The sequence below is a fragment of the Poeciliopsis prolifica genome, unplaced genomic scaffold, assembly GCF_027474105.1.
Source record: "Poeciliopsis prolifica strain line A6 unplaced genomic scaffold, Auburn_PproV2 SCAFFOLD062, whole genome shotgun sequence".
NCBI classification, from domain to species: domain Eukaryota; kingdom Metazoa; phylum Chordata; class Actinopteri; order Cyprinodontiformes; family Poeciliidae; genus Poeciliopsis; species Poeciliopsis prolifica.
Window position 1 is genome coordinate 1523216 of NW_026562437.1, and position 24252 is coordinate 1547467.

At 36.0% G+C, this 24252-nt stretch overlaps 1 protein-coding gene and 2 long non-coding RNA genes across 3 annotated transcripts; 2 read left to right on the plus strand and 1 right to left on the minus strand.

The window, feature by feature from the left end:
• Positions 1–423: 423 nt before the first annotated feature.
• Positions 424–2067, minus strand: LOC129379928 (uncharacterized). Its single transcript, XR_008608256.1, has 3 exons — positions 1641–2067; positions 650–705; positions 424–537 (listed from the first exon to the last, which is right to left on the minus strand). It is a non-coding gene; the product is annotated as an uncharacterized LOC129379928 (long non-coding RNA).
• A 2378-nt stretch (positions 2068–4445) lies between these two features.
• On the plus strand, positions 4446–4876 carry LOC129379926 (butyrophilin-like protein 10). Its single transcript, XM_055060878.1, has 2 exons — positions 4446–4705; positions 4776–4876. The coding sequence occupies exons 1-2, from the start codon at positions 4495–4497 to the stop codon at positions 4865–4867; spliced, it is 303 nt and encodes a 100-aa protein (XP_054916853.1). The 5' UTR covers positions 4446–4494; the 3' UTR covers positions 4868–4876.
• Positions 4877–11178: 6302 nt separating this feature from the next.
• LOC129379927 (uncharacterized) lies at positions 11179–15451 on the plus strand. The gene is made up of 5 exons (XR_008608255.1): positions 11179–11477; positions 11561–11599; positions 12297–12404; positions 13335–13461; positions 14321–15451. It is a non-coding gene; the product is annotated as an uncharacterized LOC129379927 (long non-coding RNA).
• The last annotated feature ends 8801 nt before the right edge of the window (positions 15452–24252 follow it).

The following is a 24252-nucleotide window of genomic DNA, read 5'->3' on the forward strand; positions in this document are numbered from 1 at the left end:
GATCTGATCAGCAGCTGCTGGGAGAGAAATCAGAAATATTTATTAATATTTGATGGAAACTGAGATCCAGGAGGATTCATGGAGAAGATGAAGATGTTGGTTCATCAATACAGGAATCAGAATTTATTAAAGTTTCTAAAAATGTTTGTTTACATATTAATGATTTCTTCTCATCAGTAACGCTGAGTCGACATCTTCCAGAGTTGAATCCATCTTCAGTTTCCACGTCACACAGATACAGACCAGAGTCTTCAGTCCTCAGTCTGGACACATGGAGTCTGATTCGTCCTTCTCTGAGGACGTCTTTGTTGCTCTGGACTCGTCCTGAAAACTGTTTATCCTGAGACTCTGGAATCTCAACTCCTTCATGAACCTGATAGAGAACTAGTTCTTTATCACGAGTCTCCAAGATGCAGACGATGAACAGATTCTTCCAGGTTCCCTGAGTCTTGGTGGTGAAGGTCCACTCCAGAGTGATGCTCTGCTTCTCCTCTGCCTGATAGCTGCTCTGTGTCACATTCACTACAAATGTTGCTGCTGAGGAGACAGAGAGGGAAAGAGAGGAGCAGACACACTGAGAACTGGAACATGGGAGTCTTTCAGCTCCATCTAGAGAGCTTTCTGTCACAAAGACAAGATGGAGACTGACCACAGAGACATGAGCTGAGGATGAGGAGCAGCAGGATGCTGGACATCATCTTCATCCTGAAGAGGAAGAGGAGGAGTGTTAATCACAATACAAAGAAACTGGATTCCTGCTACAGAATTAACTTTATATAGAAACAGATCATTACTGCTACCTTGTGGTAATAAAACTATACAGCAGTAAGACAACAGGACATGTTTTCATTCTCTGCAGCTTCTGAATCTTTCATTATTAAATATTCTTATTTAGATCCATTAGATTCAAATAAAAATATTTAGATTATATTCTCTGAGCCTTCTTGTAATTTTGATGATTATTATTTACAGACAAACTTTATAAAACCAATAAAACATAAATATCCTAAACAGAGATATCAGGTTCCTGAAAAGACTTTTCATTTCACTTTGGACTTTAATCAACTTGGTTTCTGGTTCTCTTCATTCTTCCTCTAAACTCCAGAACCTTCATGTCTGAATGAAATACAAACTTTACTTTCCTCTGGAAACAGGACTTTACGGTCCAGTTCTTCTCTTCAGGTAAGATGTTTGTATCTGGGATTGTCTCTGTGAATCCTGTGTGAAGGAGTGAACTGAGTCTGCTCTGAATCCAGCATCAGTTCACTCCTTCATCCTTGTGAAACGCATCAAAATGAGAGAGTGATTTTCTGACAATCCTCTCCAGGCTGCAGTTTAATCCCTGCTGAACATTTTCCACATGTGGTGGTGAGGAGAACAGGATGGAGACCAATCCTGTCTGAGTTTGAAACCTGAGACATGCTGGACAAAAGTGTCAAACCAGAGACACAAAACTTTCAGCCGCAAGAAATAAAAACAAGTTACAGAAGATTAAAAGTTATTATTACAGATATATAAACTGCAAAACCTGGTTTCAGGATTTAACTGTTGTGTTTTACATTTATTCACAGGAAACGTGTATTTCAGTAAAATGTTTTTCAACTAACTCTAAATTATAGACAAACATGTAATAAACTTACTGTTAGTTTTCTTCTTTATCAGCCTCAACATTTTGCTGCTTTGTCAGCCTTTGTGTCCAGGTCTCTGCATGACGTTGATACTGTTAGACTAGACATGGACACACCAGATCTAGACTAACAGACTGAAAAACTGTTTCAGTTATGCTGTTTCTTTTATTCTCTTCTAGTTTGAGGCGGTCGAGGGAACAAATTTCTATTGAAGTTAAGAGTTTCTCCTCCTCTTCGTCCTACTGTCAGACATTCCTCACATTCTCCCTCCTCGTATTGCAGAGCATAAAGCTGGACTCGCCCTGTGACAGGAAATTTCCCTTCCTGCTTCGTTAGACTCATCGGAATCAGTTCCAGTGGGAGGAACAAAGCAAAGCATTCAGAGCTGAATGCTCCTGTTTGCTGTTGGTCATGAAAGTTGCCAACAAACTTCATTTGATTCCTCGACTCTCTGCAACTGGAAGCACATAGAAATAATTAGTCTGTTATTTCAGATCTGAGCTGCAGAGATCAGCAGCAAAGCTTTGCATTTCTCTGAAATGATAAGATTTCAACGCTGGAGAATCATGAAGGTTCAGAGGCAGAAAAGTTTCTAGGCTTTTCTCCGAGCAGACCTTCACTCCGGCGGCGTGGGAGGAGTTAAACACGTGACTCCGCCCACAGTTCAAATACTACCAGCAGTTTTACTAAATATAAACCGGAAAGTCAAGTTCCTGAATTATTTCATTTGACACATTCAACAGTGATGATTCACTGAATGGTGATGAATGTATGTTGAGACATTAAATGTTTTCTCATCAGAAACTTTGTTTATATATTATTTTTATTCCACTGTAGAAATAAACAAGAGCAAAAAATAATTATAATTTAGTTAAAAAGTTCAACACTTAATTCAGAAAGTGAAACTATCATATATTATATCGACTCACATATTCAGATAATAAACTCTAGTGTCTCTGAAAAATTTTTAATGTTCTAGAATATACAGTAAAATATTGATTCCAAAGTTTTCTGGACTCATTGATCAGTTCTGATGTTTGGTCTTAAAGCTGTTTAATTGATGCTCTTTGTTGCTGAGCATAAAGTTTATTATCTGCTCCAGTTGGTATTTTCATATTGTTCTCATGTTATTAATAAATCCATATTCATGCAGACTTGCTGTCAGGAAGGTGATTCACTGTTGAGATGTTTGTTTCCAGAACTGAGATCAGCTCTATCTGAGCTTTTCACTAAACGTTGCTTCTCCCTCTAGTGCTGAAAAGTCGCCAAGACAAACAATATAATAAATTGTCTCCAAATAATCAAGAAAAATAGAAAAATAAATCTTGGAACGATTGAAAACGTGAAATCTGAATTCACGTTTCTTTATGTGGCTTCAAAGAACAAAACAATCAATCAATGAATCAATCAATCAATCATCTCCGCCCACTCAGAGGATGAATCAGACTCCAGGTGTTCAGACTGAAGACGGTTTCGTCTCTGAAGATGCCGACTCAGCGTCTGGTGATCTCAGCTGAAGGTAAAATGTTTTCCAGGATTTTCTGTGAAATGATTCCTGCTAGAGTTTGAACCATAAGAACTGATATTGTTGTTTCACTGCAACTTGAACAGCAGCTGGACTGAGAAAATGATTCAGGTGGGATTTGAACCCTCATATTTTTGCCAATAAGAACCAAAACATGAAGAGGAGAAATTAAAAGTCCAGATCAGGATCAGCAAAAACAGCCTGGAAAACATTTTAGTTTCTGAAAGTAGAGTTTGAATTATAATAATAAGTAAATATGTAATGAGACATTTACTGATATTTTTGTTATTCTGGACATTTTAAAGAAGATAAAATGACTGTGAGCTGCAGCTGGACGGGTCAGCAGCCAGACACAACAGAACAAGGATTTATGGAAATAATCAATATTTCCCTTGTTGGAGCCGTCAGTAATCCTTTATTGATCCTCATCATTTTCTTTATGATTTTACATCAGAAAAAAGCAAAAAACATCTGGAAAACTTCCTGACTCACCTCATTTAGTTTATAAAAGTTACCAAGAAAATGTCACATAAAGTCGCATAAATTTACAGTAAATTCATAAATATTCATGAATAAATAGTCAAAGTGAACTACAAATCTACAGCAACAGGAAAAGTAAAACCAAAGCAGGAAAGTTTTAGCTTTAAACAACAACAACTTATTTACAGACTCATAATACATGAGCAGAAACTTCAACAGCAGCTGTGAAGCACAGTGGTGGAGGAATCATGATGTGGGATTGTTTTGCTGTCACACTGGAGATCATGATCTCTTCTGTTACCAAAGTAGAATCTAAAGTGAGTTCAGGATCCATCAGCTGCTTCCTGAAGCTTCAGGGTTCAATTAAACAACTGATATAAAATTCATCATCAGCTGATTCTCTAGAAAAGTTCTGGATTCATGTTTGATCAGTAAAACTATGATTGTTGCTGCTGCTGCTGCTGCTGCTGCTGCTGCTGCTGCTGCTGCTGCTGCTGCTGCTGCTGCTGCTGCTGTCAGTCCCAGTGAAACATAAAGACCGTCCCGTCCTCGACTTTCTGACGCTGAATCTTCTTTCTGATGATGGAAAATTCCAGAAGAAGCTGCAAAAAACCAAAAGATAAAAACTGATCAGAGAAACTGATGTTTGCTTTACTGTCTGTGGCTTTTCTGGAGTTTGAAATCATTCAGTAACATTTTAAAGATGAGTTGCAACGTTTTGCACAGCTCATGTTGATCCTTGTTGTTCTTTCAGTCTGCCAGGTGGAGGTGGTAGAGGGGGCGGAGTCTGTCCTGCTGCCATTCAGGACGACACGCCAGCTGCCGGGAGATTCCCATGTGGAATGGAGTTTTTTGGACAAGATGGTCCATATAAACATAAACGGTTCTGACAAGCCTGAAGAACAGGCCCAGTTCTTCAGAAGCAGAACCATGATGAATGAAGACCTGCTGGATTCTGGAGACCTCAGCCTGACTCTGAAGCAACCCACAGAGGCAGACAGTGGAGACTATAAATGCATATTCGACAGCAGGACTATCTGGAGAGTGAAAACAGTCCGTCTCAAAGTGAAAGGTTGCTTTACTTTCTGGCTCTCTTGTTCGTCTGACTGTTTGTCTGACTGACTGTTCTGTGTCCTCAACAGGAAGATCTCAAGTTCAGGATCACAGAGAAGACATGAGAAGAAGAGGAAGCTCCTCTGATCCAACTCCTCTGATGGTTGATCCGTCACTCTAATCATTGCATTGTTGCTAAATTACTGATCCAGTTCTATGTTGGATCACAGACAAAATCCCCTAAAATTGACAAAGAGTAATCTTTACCTCCTGATTCTTGTGCCAATATGCAGAATGGATATTTATTTGCACTTTTGCCAGGCAGTAAGAAGGTCCTGGGTTCAATTCCAGATCTTCTGCATGGAGTTTGCATGTTCTCCCTGTGACTGTGTGGGTTCTGCATCATGGTTGTTTGTCCTGTTTGTCTCTGAGTTGCCCTGCGACGGATGGGCAATCTGTCTGGGGTGACACCACCTGACCCCTAGTGGAGAGGCACCAGAACTCCACTAGGGACAAGCATGTCAGAAAATAGATGGATGTCATTCATTGTACTTTTCAAGATCTTAGATAATCATTGATCTGTTCTGTTATTAAAATGCTGAATCAGCTCATGGAGATTGTTACCAAGATAAAAGATCTTCATCTGATGTATTTATTCTGATGAGGATTTTCAGATGTTGAAAATCACTAATAGCATCATATAAATATTAATTATTCATACAGCCATAATATCTGCCATCTGATCAGCCTGATCACCATAAACATTCACTCATTAATGCACTTTTGATACAAGATTTCCACAGATGAACCAGACAATGTGTTTCTTTACTTCAAGCTGCTTCAGTCAGTTGATTAAACCAACATCTGGTTCAACAAGTTGGTTCAAATGATTCTTTTCCTGCTGCTTTTTTCATCTTATTGTAAGTAAATTTGTTTACCAGAAATAAATCAATAAAGTTGAGAAGACAAGGCTGCAGAATAATAATGTTCACCAGAATCAGACAAATCCATGAAGATCCAAGCAGGAAGTAAAATGATGTTACCTCAGCAGAGATCAGCTGCAATGTGTGTTTTGTCCACATGGTGGCGCTCTAAGCTCTGACTACAAGCTGCTCAGCAGTGAAATTTAATATTTCTCCTCCTTTCTGTCTTTATTCAATTCTGATGTAAAAACACAGATGTAGAAATGTTTCCTTTAATGAAATGTGTTTTAAGCTTTAAGACGTGATTATTGAATATTGATCTGATCAGCTGATCAGCAGCTTCATCCTGATGCTTCACTCACTGATCTTCACTTCAGTTTACAGGAAACAGAATCAGGAAACAACATAAAATAGTTTAGTAACATTTGTCGATTTAATTTATTTTTATGCATTTTATCAGATTCTATGTTTCTACTTCCTGTTTATTTATTTAACTTTAAAGATAAAGATCCAAATGAGGGAAAAGTTTGAAAAACTGAAAACAAAGAAACAAGAAAAGTTTAATATTTTATTAGCTCAGTAACAAAATATCAAAATACAGAAATTATTGTTGAAAACAGTTTAAATGTTGATGTGATCAGAAATTCAACAGTCCAAACTAGAACTGAAATTTAACAGAAATAAATTCTCACTAAACCTGAATAATAAAGTTTATAATGTTTGGAAGGAATAATGTACAATTAATGTGGAATCAATTAAAAATAAAGAAAGAGAGAATTAAATAAAATCTGTTGGAAACCTAATATAACCTGTCAGATGAAATGAGAGCTGCTGAACCAGAACAGAACTGAGCTGTTATTATTATTAAATTCTTTACAGTTTGACTTCCTGCAAAGTGAGGAAGATGTGAATATCTGAAGGTAACAATCAGAGGAGGCAGCAAACTGTGCAGAATCTGCAGTACGATCCTGCAGGATTGTTGTTGTTTCAGTGTAAAAATATCTGCTGTACCTGAAAGCTGTTTCCGGTTTAAGACCCGTTTGAGCGAAAAGAGCCAAAATGTTTCTGACAGCAGGAAACAGACCAGGAAGTCCAGAGAGCGGGAGAAATGAATCATGCGTTCAGGTAACCTCGGACGTTGAATTTATTAGAGACAAATTAAACTGATTATAACAACAACAAAAATATGCAAGCGAAAATAAAAAGTTTCATTGTGAATATCAGATGCATCTCATCAAGCATATTCTTAAAAACCGCAGTAAGAAGTTCAGTCTGTGTGTTTCTCATTAAATCAGTCTGTCCGAGGCGTCCTTAAATGCATCATCGTTCTTATTCCAGTTTATCCTGTTACTTGCAGTCAGATCTCTGGACTGCAGCAGATGGGTGGAGTTCATGTCTCGGAGATTCTGGTATGTCTGATTTATTTCATTTGTTGTCTCAGTTTTTCAGTGTGACGTGTTTCATTGAGGAGCATCAATAACTCAGCAGGAAAACAGAAAAGTTTCTACAACAGACAATCATCCTGGCTCTGATCAAACCTGCAGCCTGTTTCTAAATGCAGCATAGAGCTTAAATACTAGAACATGATCATAGATCTACTTCTTGTTTTCTTCCTCAAACTGATCAGCGGACTCGGATGATGAAGACTTCTGATGAAGATGATCAAACTTCTTAAGGTTTTTGTTCAGAGAGACTGAAAAATAACATTTTTATCATTCACTGGTAGAGCTTTGCTGCAGGTGGAACTGAGTTTAATTTAAATGTTCTGCAGATAAATGAAGCCAATAATCAATAAGGATTAAACGTTGATCTGCGGATGGGAAAAGCTACAAAGTGATTGATTGGTTTTGTTTAGAAGGTGGGAAATGTTGCCTTTTGTTCAGAAGGTTTCAGATTAACTAGTGAATTCAATAAAGACTGGAGACAAACTGAACGTTCTCATGTTTTTATTGAGAACAAATAAGAGCCAAAAACTAACACAAAGTTTCTCCTTCAGCAAAACTCACAAACATGTCGACACGTGTCTCCGTCATGTGGTGAACATGAACATGACACCAAACAACACAGGAAATGTATTGGTCACGTGGTTTTCCTAACACACCGACTCGGGGTTTCATCTTGTTCGCTCTGCGCATGTGCCGAGGTTTCTGTTATCTGGTCCATCACTACTGTCTTCTAGAGAACTACGGACACCGTGAAGGCTCAAACAAAGTGTTTCAGCAAAGTTATCCCACTTTTTTCACAACTGCGGCTAATCAGACGCACATAGTGCGGGTTTTCCATCAATATCTGGGGAAACGCTGCTGTGTTTATTTATGGCCACCAGGTGGCAGTATCACTGTCTATTTATAATACTGACTTTACCATAACGTATTCAAAACAGATTAGAACCAGAAATTTCAAGAGTTTCAATGTGAAGAAGTTGAGGTCAAAGGTCAGACTGAGTTACTATGAGTCCAATTGTTCCTTGTATTGTTCCAGATGTTCCTGATGTTCTGCTGTCTCTCCTCCTCTTCCTCTCAGGATGAAGATGATGTCCAGCATCCTGCTGCTCCTCATCCTCAGCTCATGTCTCTGTGGTCAGTCTCCATCTTGTCTTTGTGACAGAAAGCTCTCTAGATGGAGCTGAAAGACTCCCATGTTCCAGTTCTCAGTGTGTCCCTCTCTGTCTCCTCAGCAGCAACATTTGTAGTGAATGTGACACAGAGCAGCTATCAGGCAGAGGAGAAGCAGAACATCACTCTGGAGTGGACCTTCACCACCAAGACTCAGGGAACCTGGAAGAATCTGTTCATCTCCTGTGAAGTGAACACGGATCATGGAGTCTTAGTTCTCTATCAGGTTCATGAAGGAGTTGAGATTCCAGAGTCTCAGGATGATCAGTTTTCAGGACGAGTCCAGAGCGACAAAGACGTCCTCAGAGAAGGACGAATCAGACTCCATGTGTCCAGACTGAGGACTGAAGACTCTGGTCTGTATCTGTGTGACGTGAAAACTGAAGATGGATCCAACAAGGCAGGATGTCGACTCAGCGTTTCTGGTGAGTTATTTGGGGTTTATTTTACTTTCTTTTAACTTTTTATGTCTTTATTGAGCATAAATTAAACTATTTATTAGTGAAATGTTTTAGCTTCTCTTTATTAAAGCTCATGTTTGATCACGGCTCTAAGCTCTAGAGGTCAGAAGGTCGACCTCAGCATAGTGTGATGATTCTAGACCAAATCCACCTGTGAATTCAACTGATCTAATAGATGAAAACTGATTCTATCATAATTCTTCTGAAGCCAAAAGTGCAACATCTTAATTTTATTTTATTATTAAAGTGAAACTGTGAAGGTAAAAGTTAAATTGGTACAAGGGATAAATTATCTACAGTTTCTGTGCCAGCTTATATCATCAGTAGAAACATATTTAGTATCTTCAATACTTGGGCCAGTTCCAGTCTATGGGGCCACTGGCCCCTTTAGATTCATCCTGAGTACGGCCATGTAAAGGACTGGACTGATGTAACAACACATTTCCACAGGATGATGAAAGTAAAGGGTTCAGTGGATTTTCTGCTGAGAGCAAAACATGCAGCACTTCTATGTTCATCTGTAAGCAAATAAAACTCAACCAACCAGAGTCAGGAGAAGGCTCTTAGTGCTGACAATCACCATCTTGTACGTGCTGCTCATACCTTTTCCTTGCTCTTGGCTTCAGCTCCTCCTCCACAGTAAAACTGCTGTGATTGAGCTTTGAGTGCATAAATATTAGAAATGTAAATAAAGGACGACGACCAGAGCTTCTCAGGGCCATGATCACCACGGTCCGAGTCTCTCTCAGGGAGGGGAACTCGCAGCAATGGCCCACTTTACTTTATGTGGCTGTTTTTTCCACACTATCTGGGAGAGGAGGAAGAGGTTAATTGGCCAGGCTTAAAATGAATCAGTGATAATTGGTGACTATTTTGTGAGACACACAAATTGTAGCATAAAACTCATAGAATCAGATTTAGCCGCAATAAAATAAAGATATTTGCTTTGTTCCCAACCTTTTACAAAGTAAATTGAAGTAAATTGAAGTAAATTGAAATGTTAAACAATGTAAAATCTTTTTTTTTCCATTGTAAAATATTTCAATCACATTTAATAGTGTTGCTATTCAAACTCCCAAAACAATCAAATTTTAATATTCCTAAACAGATGCTAACATCTAAATCTATGGTTTGTGCTAAAACTGAAGCATTATGGGGTTTGGACCCGTTACTATTGGACCAGGTCTGGTTAGAGTAACCAAAAATTGAAGTCCAGTCCAGAACTACTTTGTTGTGTGGAGAACCTCAAGGGTCAGTACTGAGACCAGTTTTATTTAATTCGTATATAAACAACAGAAGCAAAGTGTCTAATGTGTTAAATTTGTGTTATTTGCTGACGACACAAATATTCTAGTCTGGTGAAAACTTACAACTTCTTTCCATAGAAATCAGTAAATGAAAGAAAAGGTTTGACAATAACAAATTATCACTTAATTGGGACAAAACTAAAATTATGTTTTTGGAAACTGCTACCAAAACAATTCAAGTTCAGATAGAGTTCACATGTACAGTAAATTAGTTTTCCCCATGAGTCATCATCTGACCAGCTGAAAGACAAACTGCTGTGATATTTTCCTGTACCTGAATAGTTCATCTGTAATCAGTGCTGGTTGCCTCCATGATTATCAGGCTCTCCAGAAAACCAGTCTGAGGAGAAGAAACGGTTCCCATCGCTCCACAACCAAATGCTCAGCTGGAAGACAATAAACAGCAGATGATACATTTCATTCAATGTTTCCCAACAAATAAAATGTAGTGGCATCAAAACCTGCTGTGCATCAGAGCCTCCAGTCCAGGCTGGTTTGGTTTAGTGACCTGCTGCAGTTATTATAATCTGAATCTGATGATATTCATTCATGTCCTGAACTGATGCAAAGTTTCCCCCCATGGACAGACAGTTTCTCTACAGACATAACAATTAGAAGTAGCTGGATTTCTTCAGTAAAGAATAAAATAAATTAAGATCACAATGTTACTGGAAATCACCTCGACTCTTGACCAAGTCATGGGTTTCTGAACATATTGAAAGCAGCAACATTAGGTGGCGCTCTTGCACCGTTTCTGTTGGGATTTTTGTGACAATCTTAAAATATGTAAATTTCCTGAAGGTTTGATGCGTCTGCCAAGTTTGGTGAGTTTTCAATATAGTAAAACCAAATCAACTAAAAGACTGTTAAAGGGAGTCCTGACTATTTTCTCCAGTAAAATATCTGGTTTGTTATTTTTCTTGAGTTAAACATCAGTAATTTTACAGATGTAAATAAAAAATTAATATATTTACATTTATAAACAAAATAAAAACAAAACCTTTATTTTGAAAAACCTCTATTAATGGGATAGATTCATTGTTTCACAATTGTAAAAATCCTACAGGAGAATATATTTGAATGTTATCTGAACAACAAACAGGAATATTAATGTTGATTTATTAAAATCTTTGTTTATTCTTCCAGATGAAGTGAAGGTTGTTGGTCATTATTTGATTCATGCAAAGGTTGGAGACGACGTCATTCTGCCATGTTATCTGGAGCCTCCATTTGATTTGACCACATTTACAATCGTATGGAGATTCAAGGATGAAATAATCCATGTTCAACACAACCAAACTAAAGATGATGGAGCTTCAGATCCAAAGTACAATAACCGAGCCTTCATGTTCCCTGATGAGTTTAAAAAAGGCAACATTTCCCTCAAATTGACCAAAGTAACCAAGGAGGATGAAGGGAATTATATTTGCTTTGTTCCCAACCTGCAAAGTCAAGCCAGGAAGGGAAACGTTACTCTAATACTTGGTGAGTTTTATAAAGTTAAGATCATTAAGACAAACTAGATAAATATATTAATGTCTTTAACACTTAATGTAATTTTTCAACAGTTGAAAATGCAGCGCAACGCGACTCGACTGCTACTAGAGGTAAATATGTTTAACTAGGTAACCAGTGAGGTTAAGACAGAGGGAAGAAGGAGTAGTGATCCCTTGTATTTTTCTGTAAATGTCTACATACTTATTTGACCAAACCTTATAGTGCAATACCATATTACTGGTCGATTGTCAAATTTTTATATTTCCTTTTGTGCTGCATTTATTTATATTCTTATTCCTTGTTTAATTTAGGTTTTGGCGACGTACATTTAGTGTGTATCTGTATTTAATCTGTGTTTTTTAGTATTTTGCTTACTGTGTGTTACTATTTTCTGTGAGCTGCTGGTAACTTCAATTTCCTGAGGGAGTCTTCCCAAGGGATCAATAAAGTACAAGCGTAAGTCAGTGGTTAGTGACCCTCTGACTCAGTTTCAGACTTTCTTTGTTACCTGCAGCCATTGAGGCTCATTGGGTTGAATATTCATCTTCAGGCTTTTCCTGTTATAACATGTTGATGTTCAGCTGGGCAGATAAAACCTGAAGACCTGTGTGTGTGTGTGTGTGTGTGGTGTGTGTGTGTGTGTGTGTGTGTGTGTGTGTGTGTGTGTGTGGTGTGTGTGTGTGTGTGTGTGTGTGTGTGTGTGTGTGTGATTCACAACTTTGATCTCATTAGTAAAACAAAATGCGAAATCTAATTCAAAATATTCAAAAGCGGATTGTTAAAAACACGTTTTTCTTTTTGTCACAGTACCTGATGCTGGAGTTATTGTTGGTACTTTTGTTGGTGGGGCTGTTCTAGCAGCACTCATCATCATCATGATATTCTGTGTTGTACGTTGCTGCAGAAGTGAACCAAGTAAGTCAGTCATTGTCTTTCTAAGTCATGCAGGATTTTGGTGAATTAATGATTATCTCCATACATGTGGAAATGGATCAATTCCAGATTAATAACTTATGTTAATTATTTCCTGTTTTATTTTCCTGCTCAGTGATAAACTAAGCAGTTACTTCATATAGATGTATGAATGTGTTTGTGTTGCTGCAGTCACTGAACATCACAGCTGAGCATCAAACCAGGAAGCTGAACTTCCTTGTTAGTGACTGAATGTGACTGACTAGATATTAGATCATTGATGTAGCAGCAATGAACTGGTGACCTGACTGGGTTCATCATGGCTCACCAGTATTCCCACTGACCTGAACAGGATATGAAGGTTTAGACCAGAGGGTCCAACCTGTGGATCCAGACGCACTAAAGAGAAACAGCCAGAAAACAACAACATTCATTCATAAAATGCTACAAATTAAACTATTATTTACTGCACATAACTCAGATTTTCTCTTCTTTGTTGTGTTTTCTTCAACAGAGAAGCTGATAGCTAATAAATCATGTTTAAGATTATAATTAGAGCTTAATGAGAGACATTTCTTCTGCCTTCATTAAAGTTATATTCTTTTAATCTGACATCTGAATATACATTAAATATTCAGTTTAATATGACCATGTTTACATTTTATTGTAATATGCTTTGGTTTCTGGATTGTTTTTTTTTGTCAACAAACATCTGGAAACAAATGAGACAAATAATTTCAGAAAAAGTCAAAACTTTAATGCTTTACTTTATTTATTTTTTGTTGATTGATGATAATTTTATTTATAAAAACTAAAATGAGAGTTTGAGAAAAACTGAATGCTGTTTTTATTCAAGCCATCATAATAATAATGTAACTTTGGGAAATCAAACAATCAGATGATGTTATTAATGAAATGTTTTGTGTTTCATAGATCATAGAGAAAATGTCAACCGAGGAAATGAAGAAGAAGAAGAAGGAATATATTTACGGGACCGAGAACAACCAAACTAAAAAGTTAGAATCTTCCAGCTGATCTAAAGTGTCTTAAACCATTGATGGTATGAAAACTGTTACATATTTATAACTGTGAATAATAATAATATAAAAAACTGTATGTCTTAAACCCAGAAGGAAGCCGTTCATATTAGGTCTAAAATTTAATCATCTTTTTTCAGATTAAAATAAACGATGCAAGAATCATGTAAGTTTAAGTCCAAAGATGTTTCTGTAGTTTAGAGTTTCTTACTCAGATTTTGATAAATTATTTGTCTTAAAAAGTTTTTTTAATATCTGCAAAAGCTGACAGACTTGATCCCCAGCTTGTGCCTTCAAAAGGTTTTTATTTAATTTCTGTCAGTGAATCTTATTTTTTGTGTAGTTTTTAAAAAAAAAAAAACTACACAAGTCTGAACAACTGGTAAGTTGTTCATTTGTCCAAGACTCTATTAAACTGCTGTTGTCACATTAAATATGTAGAAGTCAAACTTTATACAAGTTTATGACAACATTATTCAAAGTGCTAAACAATAAGGAGCTCAAAACAAATCAGATTAAACAGTTAAAAAAATATAGTTGATAGTTGATGATTTTCAACATTTACAGAGTAAATAGTGTTTACTCTGTTTACTGAGTAAATCAAACAATCACTGGTCAATCTATCTGCCAAATTCTTATATTTTCTTTTGTGTTGTACTTATATTCTTATTCCTTGTTTCTTGCATAATTTAAGGTTTTGGTTACTCACATTTAGTGTGTACCTTAGTATTTAACTTGTATTTTTGTATTCTTTTGCACTTTGCTCACTGTGCGCTATCTTTTTTTTCTTTTTTGCCTGTAAGCTGCTGGTAATTTCCTGAGGGAGTCTTCCCAAGGGATCAATAAAGTGCAAGTCTAAGTCAATCTTTCTGCTATACATAGGTAAGGAGACCAACTTTGACTCCAGAACCAAAGAGACAAGGAAGGAACATCGTCATCATCATCGTCATCATCATCATCATCATCATCATCATCATCATCATCATCATCATCATCATCATCATCACTGTGGGACTGATAGCAGCTCTAAAGTCTCTAATTCTAATATTGATTATTTGGTTTAGGAAGAAAAGGAGAAAAAGAAACCAAAATTTTTGACAAAAAACATTTTTGTTTGAACTTTTTCTCTTTCACATATTATATTTTAATAATGACTTTGAGTCGTTTATTGAATATCTTCAGATTCATGTTTTAAATCATTTCTGGTCTATAACCAGAACAAAGATCTGCTATTATGTTACTCAGATGAATTTATTCCGTTTCACTTCATGTGTTTGGAGAGACCAGTGGTGACAACAGTATTAAGAGTTTGTCCTGAAATTGGCATGTTGTTGGTTCAAATCTGCCTCTTTCTTATGTCCTTGAGCAAGGCACTTCACCTGCCTTACCTACCAGTGGCATCGACCCGCAGCAACCGCTGCTAAATTGCTCCAGGGCAGCTGAGGCTGTTATTGTCACCATCAGTGTGTGAATCGTTGTGAAGAATTTAAAAGTACAAGCCATAGTTAATGTTTTATGAAAATAGTAAATTAGAGCTGTAATTTATTATTTAAACATTATTGTTATTTTGTAGCTTAAAGCCTGTGTGGTTTTGCTTTTTCATCATTGATCTCATAATTAGTGTGTGTTGGGTCATTGATTGTAGAAAAGTTATAAATGTACATATTGAGGTTTTATTAGAAAACTGTTATTTATTCAAAGTATCCAAACTTGTTTTGCATAAGTTTATATTTTTGATTAAATGTGTTTTTCTTCATTTTTGTGTATTTAATGAGCCTCAGTGAAATTCTCACTATTTACTTGTTTCAACTTTAATGTCTAATTATGAGTCAATCTGCTCTTTATTTGGGCTGCAGGTCAAATTTATGAAACTGGGAAAATAGTTTTCTTTGTTGTTACTGTTGTATTTACATATTTTACATGTTGTGTTTACTACTGATTACAACAGGTAATCAGTAGTTATTATGATATTATGTTGGCTTTGTATCTAATAAAGTTCTGCATTTTATTTAAGATCAGCTTCATTCATATTTTTTTACCAGGTCAAACTAATCCTGCCCCCTAGTGGCAACAGATGGTTCTGTAGGTTAGAAACATTCTGTTGGTTTATTTGCTCTTTTTGTCTGAAAGTTTCTTTTAATCAACGTATAATAATTAGTTATGATTAAAAACAATCCAGCAAAACTACAGAAACTGATTCCGTGGAATAAACAGGCGGCTGAACGTGTGTCTGCCCCTTTAAGAGACACAAGGAAGGACGATGACGTCACAAGTGGGCTGAAGACAATACCTTAACCCAGAATCAGGAAGTTCAGGAAGATTTTCTCTGATCTTCAACTCGGTTCATCTGAAACGGTCAGTTTTAATTCATGTTTTCAGATTTAAAGAGTTTTTAAAATTCACGCATTAAATGAAGGTTTAGTTAAAGTTGGAACAAAGTTTCAGCAGCAATATTATCACGACTCTTCATGTTTCTGTTCCACTTTGTTTCGCTCTTTCTTGTTGCATAAAATATTTTTCTTTAATAACAAACGAAATAAACTCTGTAGAGGTTTTGACTAGACAGATTAAATAAAGCAGAATGCGTTGATTTTTCTAATACGGGCCTATTGTTCATAACTGCGCTGCTTTTTGCATGAAGGTTTTGGTTCAAAGGTCATTTCAGCTTTTAGTTATTAAATATTTGATATAAATTCATATTTTCTCTGCGTCATGTTTGCAGAAAAACGTCAGTTTCTGTAACAGCGATCATTAGAGAAACACTCAGTGAACTAAGATGTTTAGTTTCACTTTGATCAAACATGTTTTTAACAGTTTTATCATAATTAAAACTTCTCTCTGTTTTCTGCATGACTTTTAAACTAAAACTAAACTTTAAACTTATTAAGCGTCTGCAGATCTGATCAAAGTGAAACATTTTATTTTCCTCCATTTTGTGTTTCATCTGGACGCCATATTGAAATGATGATCCTCTGTAATCATCACGTGATCAGAGATCAATAGTAACTAGTTACATTTACTCAGTTACATTAACTTGAGTAACTTTTTAGAACAAATGTACCTTTAGTTGTTTTTATTACTTTTTACTTTTACTTGAGTTTTTTTATTATGATGTTTTTCTAACTTGAGTCAAATTTCTGGATTTTCGACCCACTGAATAAAAACCAAACATGTTTTAACCAATAATTAAACACAAACCTGCAGTTTTTGTTAAAGTTTTATAAGTTTTTTATGGAAAGAAACTGATTTGGAAAAAAATAATAAATTCTTAATTTTGTTATTTTGTTGTTGCTTAAAAATTATTGTCATTTTTCTCCTTAAAGTATAAAAAAATTCCTCAAATCTTTATGTTTTGGTTTGTCTGATTATGTAATTTTAAATATTAAATGATTGATAATTTGATCAGTAACTTTTTACCAAACATTATTTTATTCTGACTGGAGTATAAATATGTTGAAGTAGTGCTACTGCTATTGGAGTAAAATGTTTGGTCTCTGCATGTGATAACTTGTAGAAATAATGTCTATAATCAATGTGTTTTATTATTTCTAACAGAGCATCAATGCTGAACCGGACCTCCTCGTCTCTCCTGGTTCTGATTCTGAGTTCTGCTGCTCTGGGTGAGAAAATATGACTGAATGTTTTAAACTGAACTTTAACTCAGAGCATGAAGGACGTCTCAGGTTTCTAGGAATAATTAGCAGATCTGATATCACTGGATCTATTTCCTGTCAGTGTTTTGATCACAACTTTTCATCTGAGCCGTTAAATAAACTTTTACCTGAAGCTTCGTGAGAAAATGTTTTAAATCGTCCGTCAGCGTCTGAAACATCAAATCCTGGATATTTGGAGGTGTGATGATGCATCAGATTATCAGAACTACTTCATCAAAGTGTTTCTGAGGATTTGTGTTGTGATTTCTTGCTTCTGTCTCTTTCTGACTCCTGCAGGAAAATCTCTGCCCACCGTGAATGAAACTCTGGACGTCTACGAGGCCGAGGAGAACTCCAACGTCACGCTGAAATGGATCCGTCCGGATCCGAACGCCACGCCGCCTGACCGGCTCTACGTCCATCTGATGAGCATGGAGCCGCTGAGGAGGATTTATCGGTTCGACAGCAGAGATGAGACGTACACAGATGATGAGTTCAAAGGTCGACTGCACTGTGACCCCCAGCTGGTCAGGAATGGAGGGATCCGGTGTCTCCTGGCTGAAGTGAGGCTCAGCGATGCGGGTCGGTACCGGTGCTACGTCGTCATTGACGGAAGAAGAGACCATAGAGACTGGGAGCTTGTAGTCAGAGGTGAGTTTTTACTGATAAAAATGGTTTAATCTTTATTTTCTGGTCTTTTTATGTTTTCCACTTTATTTTTGGGTCTGAAAAGCTGCATTTTCATTACAAATGTTTATTAGAAACTGTCTGATATTTCACAAATGTAAAAAATGAAGAAAAAAAAAACATTTACAGATACAGTGTTTCCATTAAATAAGAAATACATTTAAAATCACATGTGAATAATTTTATTCATGCAATAAGTCATTAAAAACATGAATGAGTCAAATGTTAAGACCCAGAAAATTCTTCTTCTTCTTCTTAAAACATGCGTTGTTCCAAAATCGGGGTTGTTTCCATGAAGCAAATTTTCTTTCATAATTTCATTTTACAGAGTTAACATCAATGGAGACGCAGCTACTGATTTATTCTTGATTCTTTCTTTGCAGCTTCCATTCCTCAGACTCAGGAGGAAACCCAAGAGCTGGTGGATCGCGGGAGGTTTGGACTTTATGTTGGTTTGGGTTTGTTCCTGCTGGCAGCAGGACGACTCGCCCTCCACTCTGCTGCTGGTTCAGGTTTCAGGTTCAGCTCAGCAAACTCCAGGACATAGATTCACCAAAAATCCACAATCAGAATCACTCCCAATATTTTTTATTTTTTTATCATGACCGATTTTGTGTTAGAGGAGGCCTTATGACCTTATGACCTTATGACCTCCCCAAAGATTGCCCCGTCTTCAGTCCCTATTGGACTTGGAGCTCCAGCTGCTGTGTGTTTTATGGTTTCCAGAAACTGAGTTCTGCAGAATGAGCAGAACTTGTTCTGGAAATATTTTGGTTCGTTACAAATGCACTTTGCACTTTGCACTTTGCCGACAGCGCTACAGAAACGGTGCTGCTATCAGTGGAATCACGGGAGGGAAATATTACACTGAGAAAACAGTTTCTACCTCATAGAAGTAGCGCATAAACATGGCCGACCGTCGTTCTTCCTTTGGCCAAAAGGTTGGTGGGACGATTTACGGCCATGTCACAGGTTGTGGTGTCGTTGAGCCAGACACCAAATCCCTGAACTAGCTACCTCGACGGCTCGGATGTAGGAATGTAGACTGAGGTCTTATTTTAAATAAGTTTACAAAAATGCTATGCATGGAACAAGGTCAGATGTTACTGATGTTTAACTGTGATGTGATTCGTCTAATTTTGAGACGACAATCAACAAAGTGTCAATAAGCAACAAACTGAATCCTTGAAATAAGCTACCTCCATGGAGGAAAAGGTATTAACCGGTTTCCATGGCTGTAAAGCAGGAAACATGGCGGACCATGTATGGCTCATCCTTCAGTTCAGAGGTTTGAGGCCAAAGAAACTCTGAGTCTCTTTGGCCTCAAACAGAAAACTAGATCACGTCTGAATGGCTTTAAGCTTAAAGTGGTCATAGAGGAGAAGTGCATTGTGGGAAATGGTGTTTTGTAGAGGAAAACTCTAAATACCAGGAATGCAAAGATGCATGATGATCATTTTGGTAAAGAATACTGCTGCCCCCTTGTGGTCAGAAACTGGAAAATGACCCAAACTGGAAACACAGCCGTAAATAAGATTTTTAGTTCAGCCTCAGTTTGAAGAACTGAACTGCAGATGTTACAGTTCTTTTCTTTATCTGTAATATTGAGACAATAATTATTGATGATGTTGTTTCAAGTCACTGAAATGACGACTCAGCTGCCTTGATGTTCAGTTTCAGTTCAAAGCAGCAGAACAGATAAAAATGCTGAATGAATTTGAGACGATGAAAGTTTCTAAATCAAAGAATCTCATCTTTAAATCTTTAAACTGAGTTTTCAACATGATGACGATCTGCTGGCCTGATGCACAACTGGCTTCATAAAAATGAACAAAAACAAACAAATTGTCATTTCTGGCTGTTAAAACATATAAAAAATATTCATTAGGATCAAATCTTGACCTGAATGGTTTAATTATTCTATATAATCTGTGGTGGTTCAATCCAACAACTTTAAATCTCCAGATTCTCTCATTAAACTTTATTGATCACTGATGTGAAAAACAGCATCAAACCAGCAGCTTTGCTCTCATATTGAATGAAACATTTTCTCTTTCTGTCATTTATTCTCATGTTCCAGTTCATTTGCTAGAAGAAAACGTTCAGGGTTAAAAAATAGGACAAGTCATCATTATCTATATAATCACATCTGATCTATATGAGAAATTAAAGAAATATTCACAAATTGAAAATATTTCCTTCATGTTTTTTCTGTAACTTTAATGTCAGTAAATCAATAAACTGATTGCAAACGTTGTCTGTGTGAACTTGTGTTGTTTTAACTATAAAGTTAATTTCTGCAGAAATATCAAAGCAAATACTTTAGTTTCTGATATCAGTTTTGAAAAAAGGTTAGAAGATTAAGAAGTAAATATTTACTTAGATATTTGTTCAGATTTTATTTTGTTTTTTTAATTATAGAAATATAAATAAATAAATTTCAAGAGGTGGTGATGTCATGATGTGGGCTGATAATAATCAAGGCTGACTAGTAAAGATTCACAAGTCAATATAATATTTACATTGAAAAGAAACAAAAAGCAGAATTAATCATTTGAAAATGTTAATTAACAGAAATGTTACAAAGCAGCAACATTTCCCAGTAAAGATGTTGATCAGCTGATCTCCAGATATTAAAATGATCCATTTCTGCTGGTTTTGGAGCTGCAGCTCCTCTTCATCATTCTCCATAAATAAGTTGATTTAAAGGCTATTTGATGTAAACTAAAGTAATGTGGGGTTTACTTTTCATTTCTGTCTAAAATGTAACATGATCTAGAAGTTTATGTATATAGAAACTGGTTCTGTTCATCATGAACAGACATGTTGACTCTTAGATCTGGCCAAGTGTCAACATGACAGCAGGTCTGGGTTTTAGTTCTGTTTAGACTTTGAACTGAGTCTCATTTTCAGAGTGAAAGAAAGAACATTTCTCTCTTTTTTAAAAGTACAGAAACAGATGAATGTGTTGTTACTGATGCAGCAGCACGAAGGCTGGACTTTTACCTGAACTTCAGTAATTATCTTTAATTTGTGTTCATTTTATTCCTTATTCAGTTTCATTTTCTCTTTAAATATTCTCACCGTTTGCATTCAGTGTTTCTTATTAAAGTTCAGAGATAAATCAAAGTGAAAACCTGCTTTATTGGATGAGAATGTATTTTATAATGTTGTAAAAATGATTAATTCTTAAATGCATAAAGTTTGATGAAAATAGTCTGAGGATTGAAAAAAGTGTCAGTAAACATTGCAGGTCTGGGCAGCACCAAGTAACCTGAGAGGATCCCTGTGAAATATCCTGATATTATTTGCCTTTTGGTGACTCCACCTATTAGCACAAATATATCTAAACTCTAGTGAACAGGGAATAGAGCTGGAAAGACCTCAGAACTCCACAGGTTTTATCCAGGCAGGTTACAGGTGAGTCAGTCTGTTCTAGTTTATTATTGGTCAGTTTTATGTTAAAATGAAGAGGAACTCTGATAAAACATTTAGCAGCTTGATAATGATTGGTGTTGTTAATGCACTAGAACCTGTTTATATTATAAAGATCTGGTTTCTGTTGTTTTACCGAAGATGTATTTAAAATAATAAATTGACTTTCTGCATTTTAACTTCTAGAGAATCTGTTTCAGAACCACAGACAATATTTTATTGACTTTTTGTCCAAAAACTAAAATTCCAAAATTGAAAAAACTCAAATCTCAAAAGTGATCAAACCAAAGTGAAATAAACTCAAATAGTTAAAACAATGCATCGTGGGTTCTGGTTTACGCAGTCCAAAGCAAAAAGGTCAAAACAGTCAAAGTGCAGCTCTTTGTTTACTTTATTCAGTTTTTAGCTAAAAACAAGTTACAGGTTTTGAATAAACCTGCCTGAACTCCTGCACCTTTTCTCACTGATAAAACTGACCTGACAGGTAAAAAACCATAAAACCACGTGACGAAAGACTTGTGTATAACTTTCATGAAGATGAAATTTAATCTTTTGACAACCAGAAAATACTTGAAATATTTATTTCTTAATTAACTCTAAACTTAACATGAACCAGTTCCTGTAATCAGAATCTTGTTGTTGGCTGTGTTCTATGATTTTGTATTTTTGTGTTTTTATGATGTAAAGTTCTTTGAAATGCCTTGTTGCTGAAAGGTGCTATAAAAATAAAATGTAATTGATACAATGTAGAAATAAAGTCATGTTTATTTTTTAATCTAACTGACATGTGATAATAAAACAGTAGAAAATAAAAACTAAAATATTTCTAGATTTTATAGCAGACTGATTTTACTAAAACTAATGTAAAACATGTCCTAATATTTTACTGCTGTGTCTATTGATCACCACAAGGTGGCAGTACTGATCTGTTTTCAAACATGAATCACATCGATGCTCTCTCTCTGTTTTGTCTTCCAGTATTAAACTCAACTTTTCCACCATGTTGATGAAATACGTCAGAATATTAAAGAAATAATTTAACAAAATCTGTCCTGATGATCTTCATCACTTCACTGATGTTGATCCATCCTGATTAGTTAAAGTCTGATGATTCTGAGCTAAAAGAGTAAAAGTGACATAAAGTTCAGAAAAATCCACCAGAAAACTATTCTTCACTTCGTCATTTGTAAATATTGGTGAATCATTCAATCATTATATGAAAGTTACAGCAATTCAGTTGTTCCTTGTACTGATGTTCTGCTGCCTCTCCTCCTCTTCCTCTCAGGATGAAGATGATGTCCAGCATCCTGCTGCTCCTCATCCTCAGCTCATGTCTCTGTGGTCAGTCTCCATCTTGTCTTTGTGACAGAAAGCTCTCTAGATGGAGCTGAAAGACTCCCATGTTCCAGTTCTCAGTGTGTCTGCTCCTCTCTTTCCCTCTCTGTCTCCTCAGCAGCAACATTTGTAGTGAATGTGACACAGAGCAGCTATCAGGCAGAGGAGAAGCAGAACATCACTCTGGAGTGGACCTTCACCACCAAGACTCAGGGAACCTGGAGGAATCTGTTCATCTACTGTGAAGTGATCACAGATCATGGAGTCTTAGTTCTCTATCAGGTTCATGAAGGAGTTGAGATTCCAGAGTCTCAGGATGATCAGTTTTCAGGACGAGTCCAGAGCGACAAAGACGTCCTCAGAGAAGGACGAATCAGACTCCATGTGTCCAGACTGAGGACTGAAGACTCTGGTCTGTATCTGTGTAACATGAAAACTGGAGATGGAATCAACTCTGGAAGATGTCGACTCAGCGTTTCTGGTGAGAAGAAATATTTTACTCTGATAAAATCCTGAGTTGTTGAATTTCTTCATCTTCTCCATGAATCCTCCTGGATCTCAGTTTCCATCAAATATTAATAAATATTTCTGATTTCTCTCCCAGCAGCTGCTGATCAGATCCAAACTCAGAGACCAAGATTGACTCCAGAACCAGAGAGACGAGGAAGGAACATCATCATCATCATCATCACTGTGGCACTGACATTTCTGGCGGTTCTAATTACAAACTTGATTTTCTGTGTCAAAAAAAAAAGTAAAGAAAAACAAAAAAATAATCATTTAACAAGTTTAGATGCAAAATATAATACAGATAAAAGTTTTGTTCGCTTGAGTTTGGTTGATGAAATTTTACCACCACAGAAACATCAGGTTAGATTTAATAACCTGATTATTGATTAGTAAAATGTTACATTGTAATGAATTATTCAGTCGTAATAAAAATGTTTATTGTTATATATATTGTATATTTTAGATTTCTGATGCTTCATGACAAATTTAAATGAATATTCACAAACTGAAAATATTTCCTTCATGTTTTTCTGTAACTTTAATGTCAGTAAATCAATAAACTGATTGCAAACGTCTGTCTGTGTGAACATGTGGAGTTTAAAGGTTAATTTCTACATACAGTCTGCAGAAATCTCAGAGCAGCTGGAAAATATTTTAGTTTCTAAGTTTTTAAAAAAAAATATTAAGAGATTAAGAACTAAAAATACATTTAAATATTTGCTCATATTTTTCTCACTTAGGAGAAAATGAAATATTAATAAATGAGTAATTAGTGTTTTAACTCTGGTGGTTATGATGCATCTGAGAGTCTGTTGGATTGTAAAGACTCTGATATTATTATTATAAAGCTTTTGTGTTGATGCTCATAGAAGAAACAAACAGCAAATTAATCATTTTAATTAATAAGTTTTATAAAGTACAAAAATTCAATACAAAAATTGATCAGCTGATGGACGTCCAGATATTGATCATTTCTGAAGCAGCAGCTCCTCTTCATCACTTTCTATAAATAAACTCATTTGGCCTTAATGTGGGTTTTACCGTTTTGTTTTTGTCCAGCATTTTGTTATATAATCAATAAAACAAACAATTTATCATAAATGTTAGAAGATAAAACTTAACGGTGAATATTAATGATGGACAAAATATAAAAACAGAACAAATCAAACTGAACGGATCCAGTCGGTCCATCAC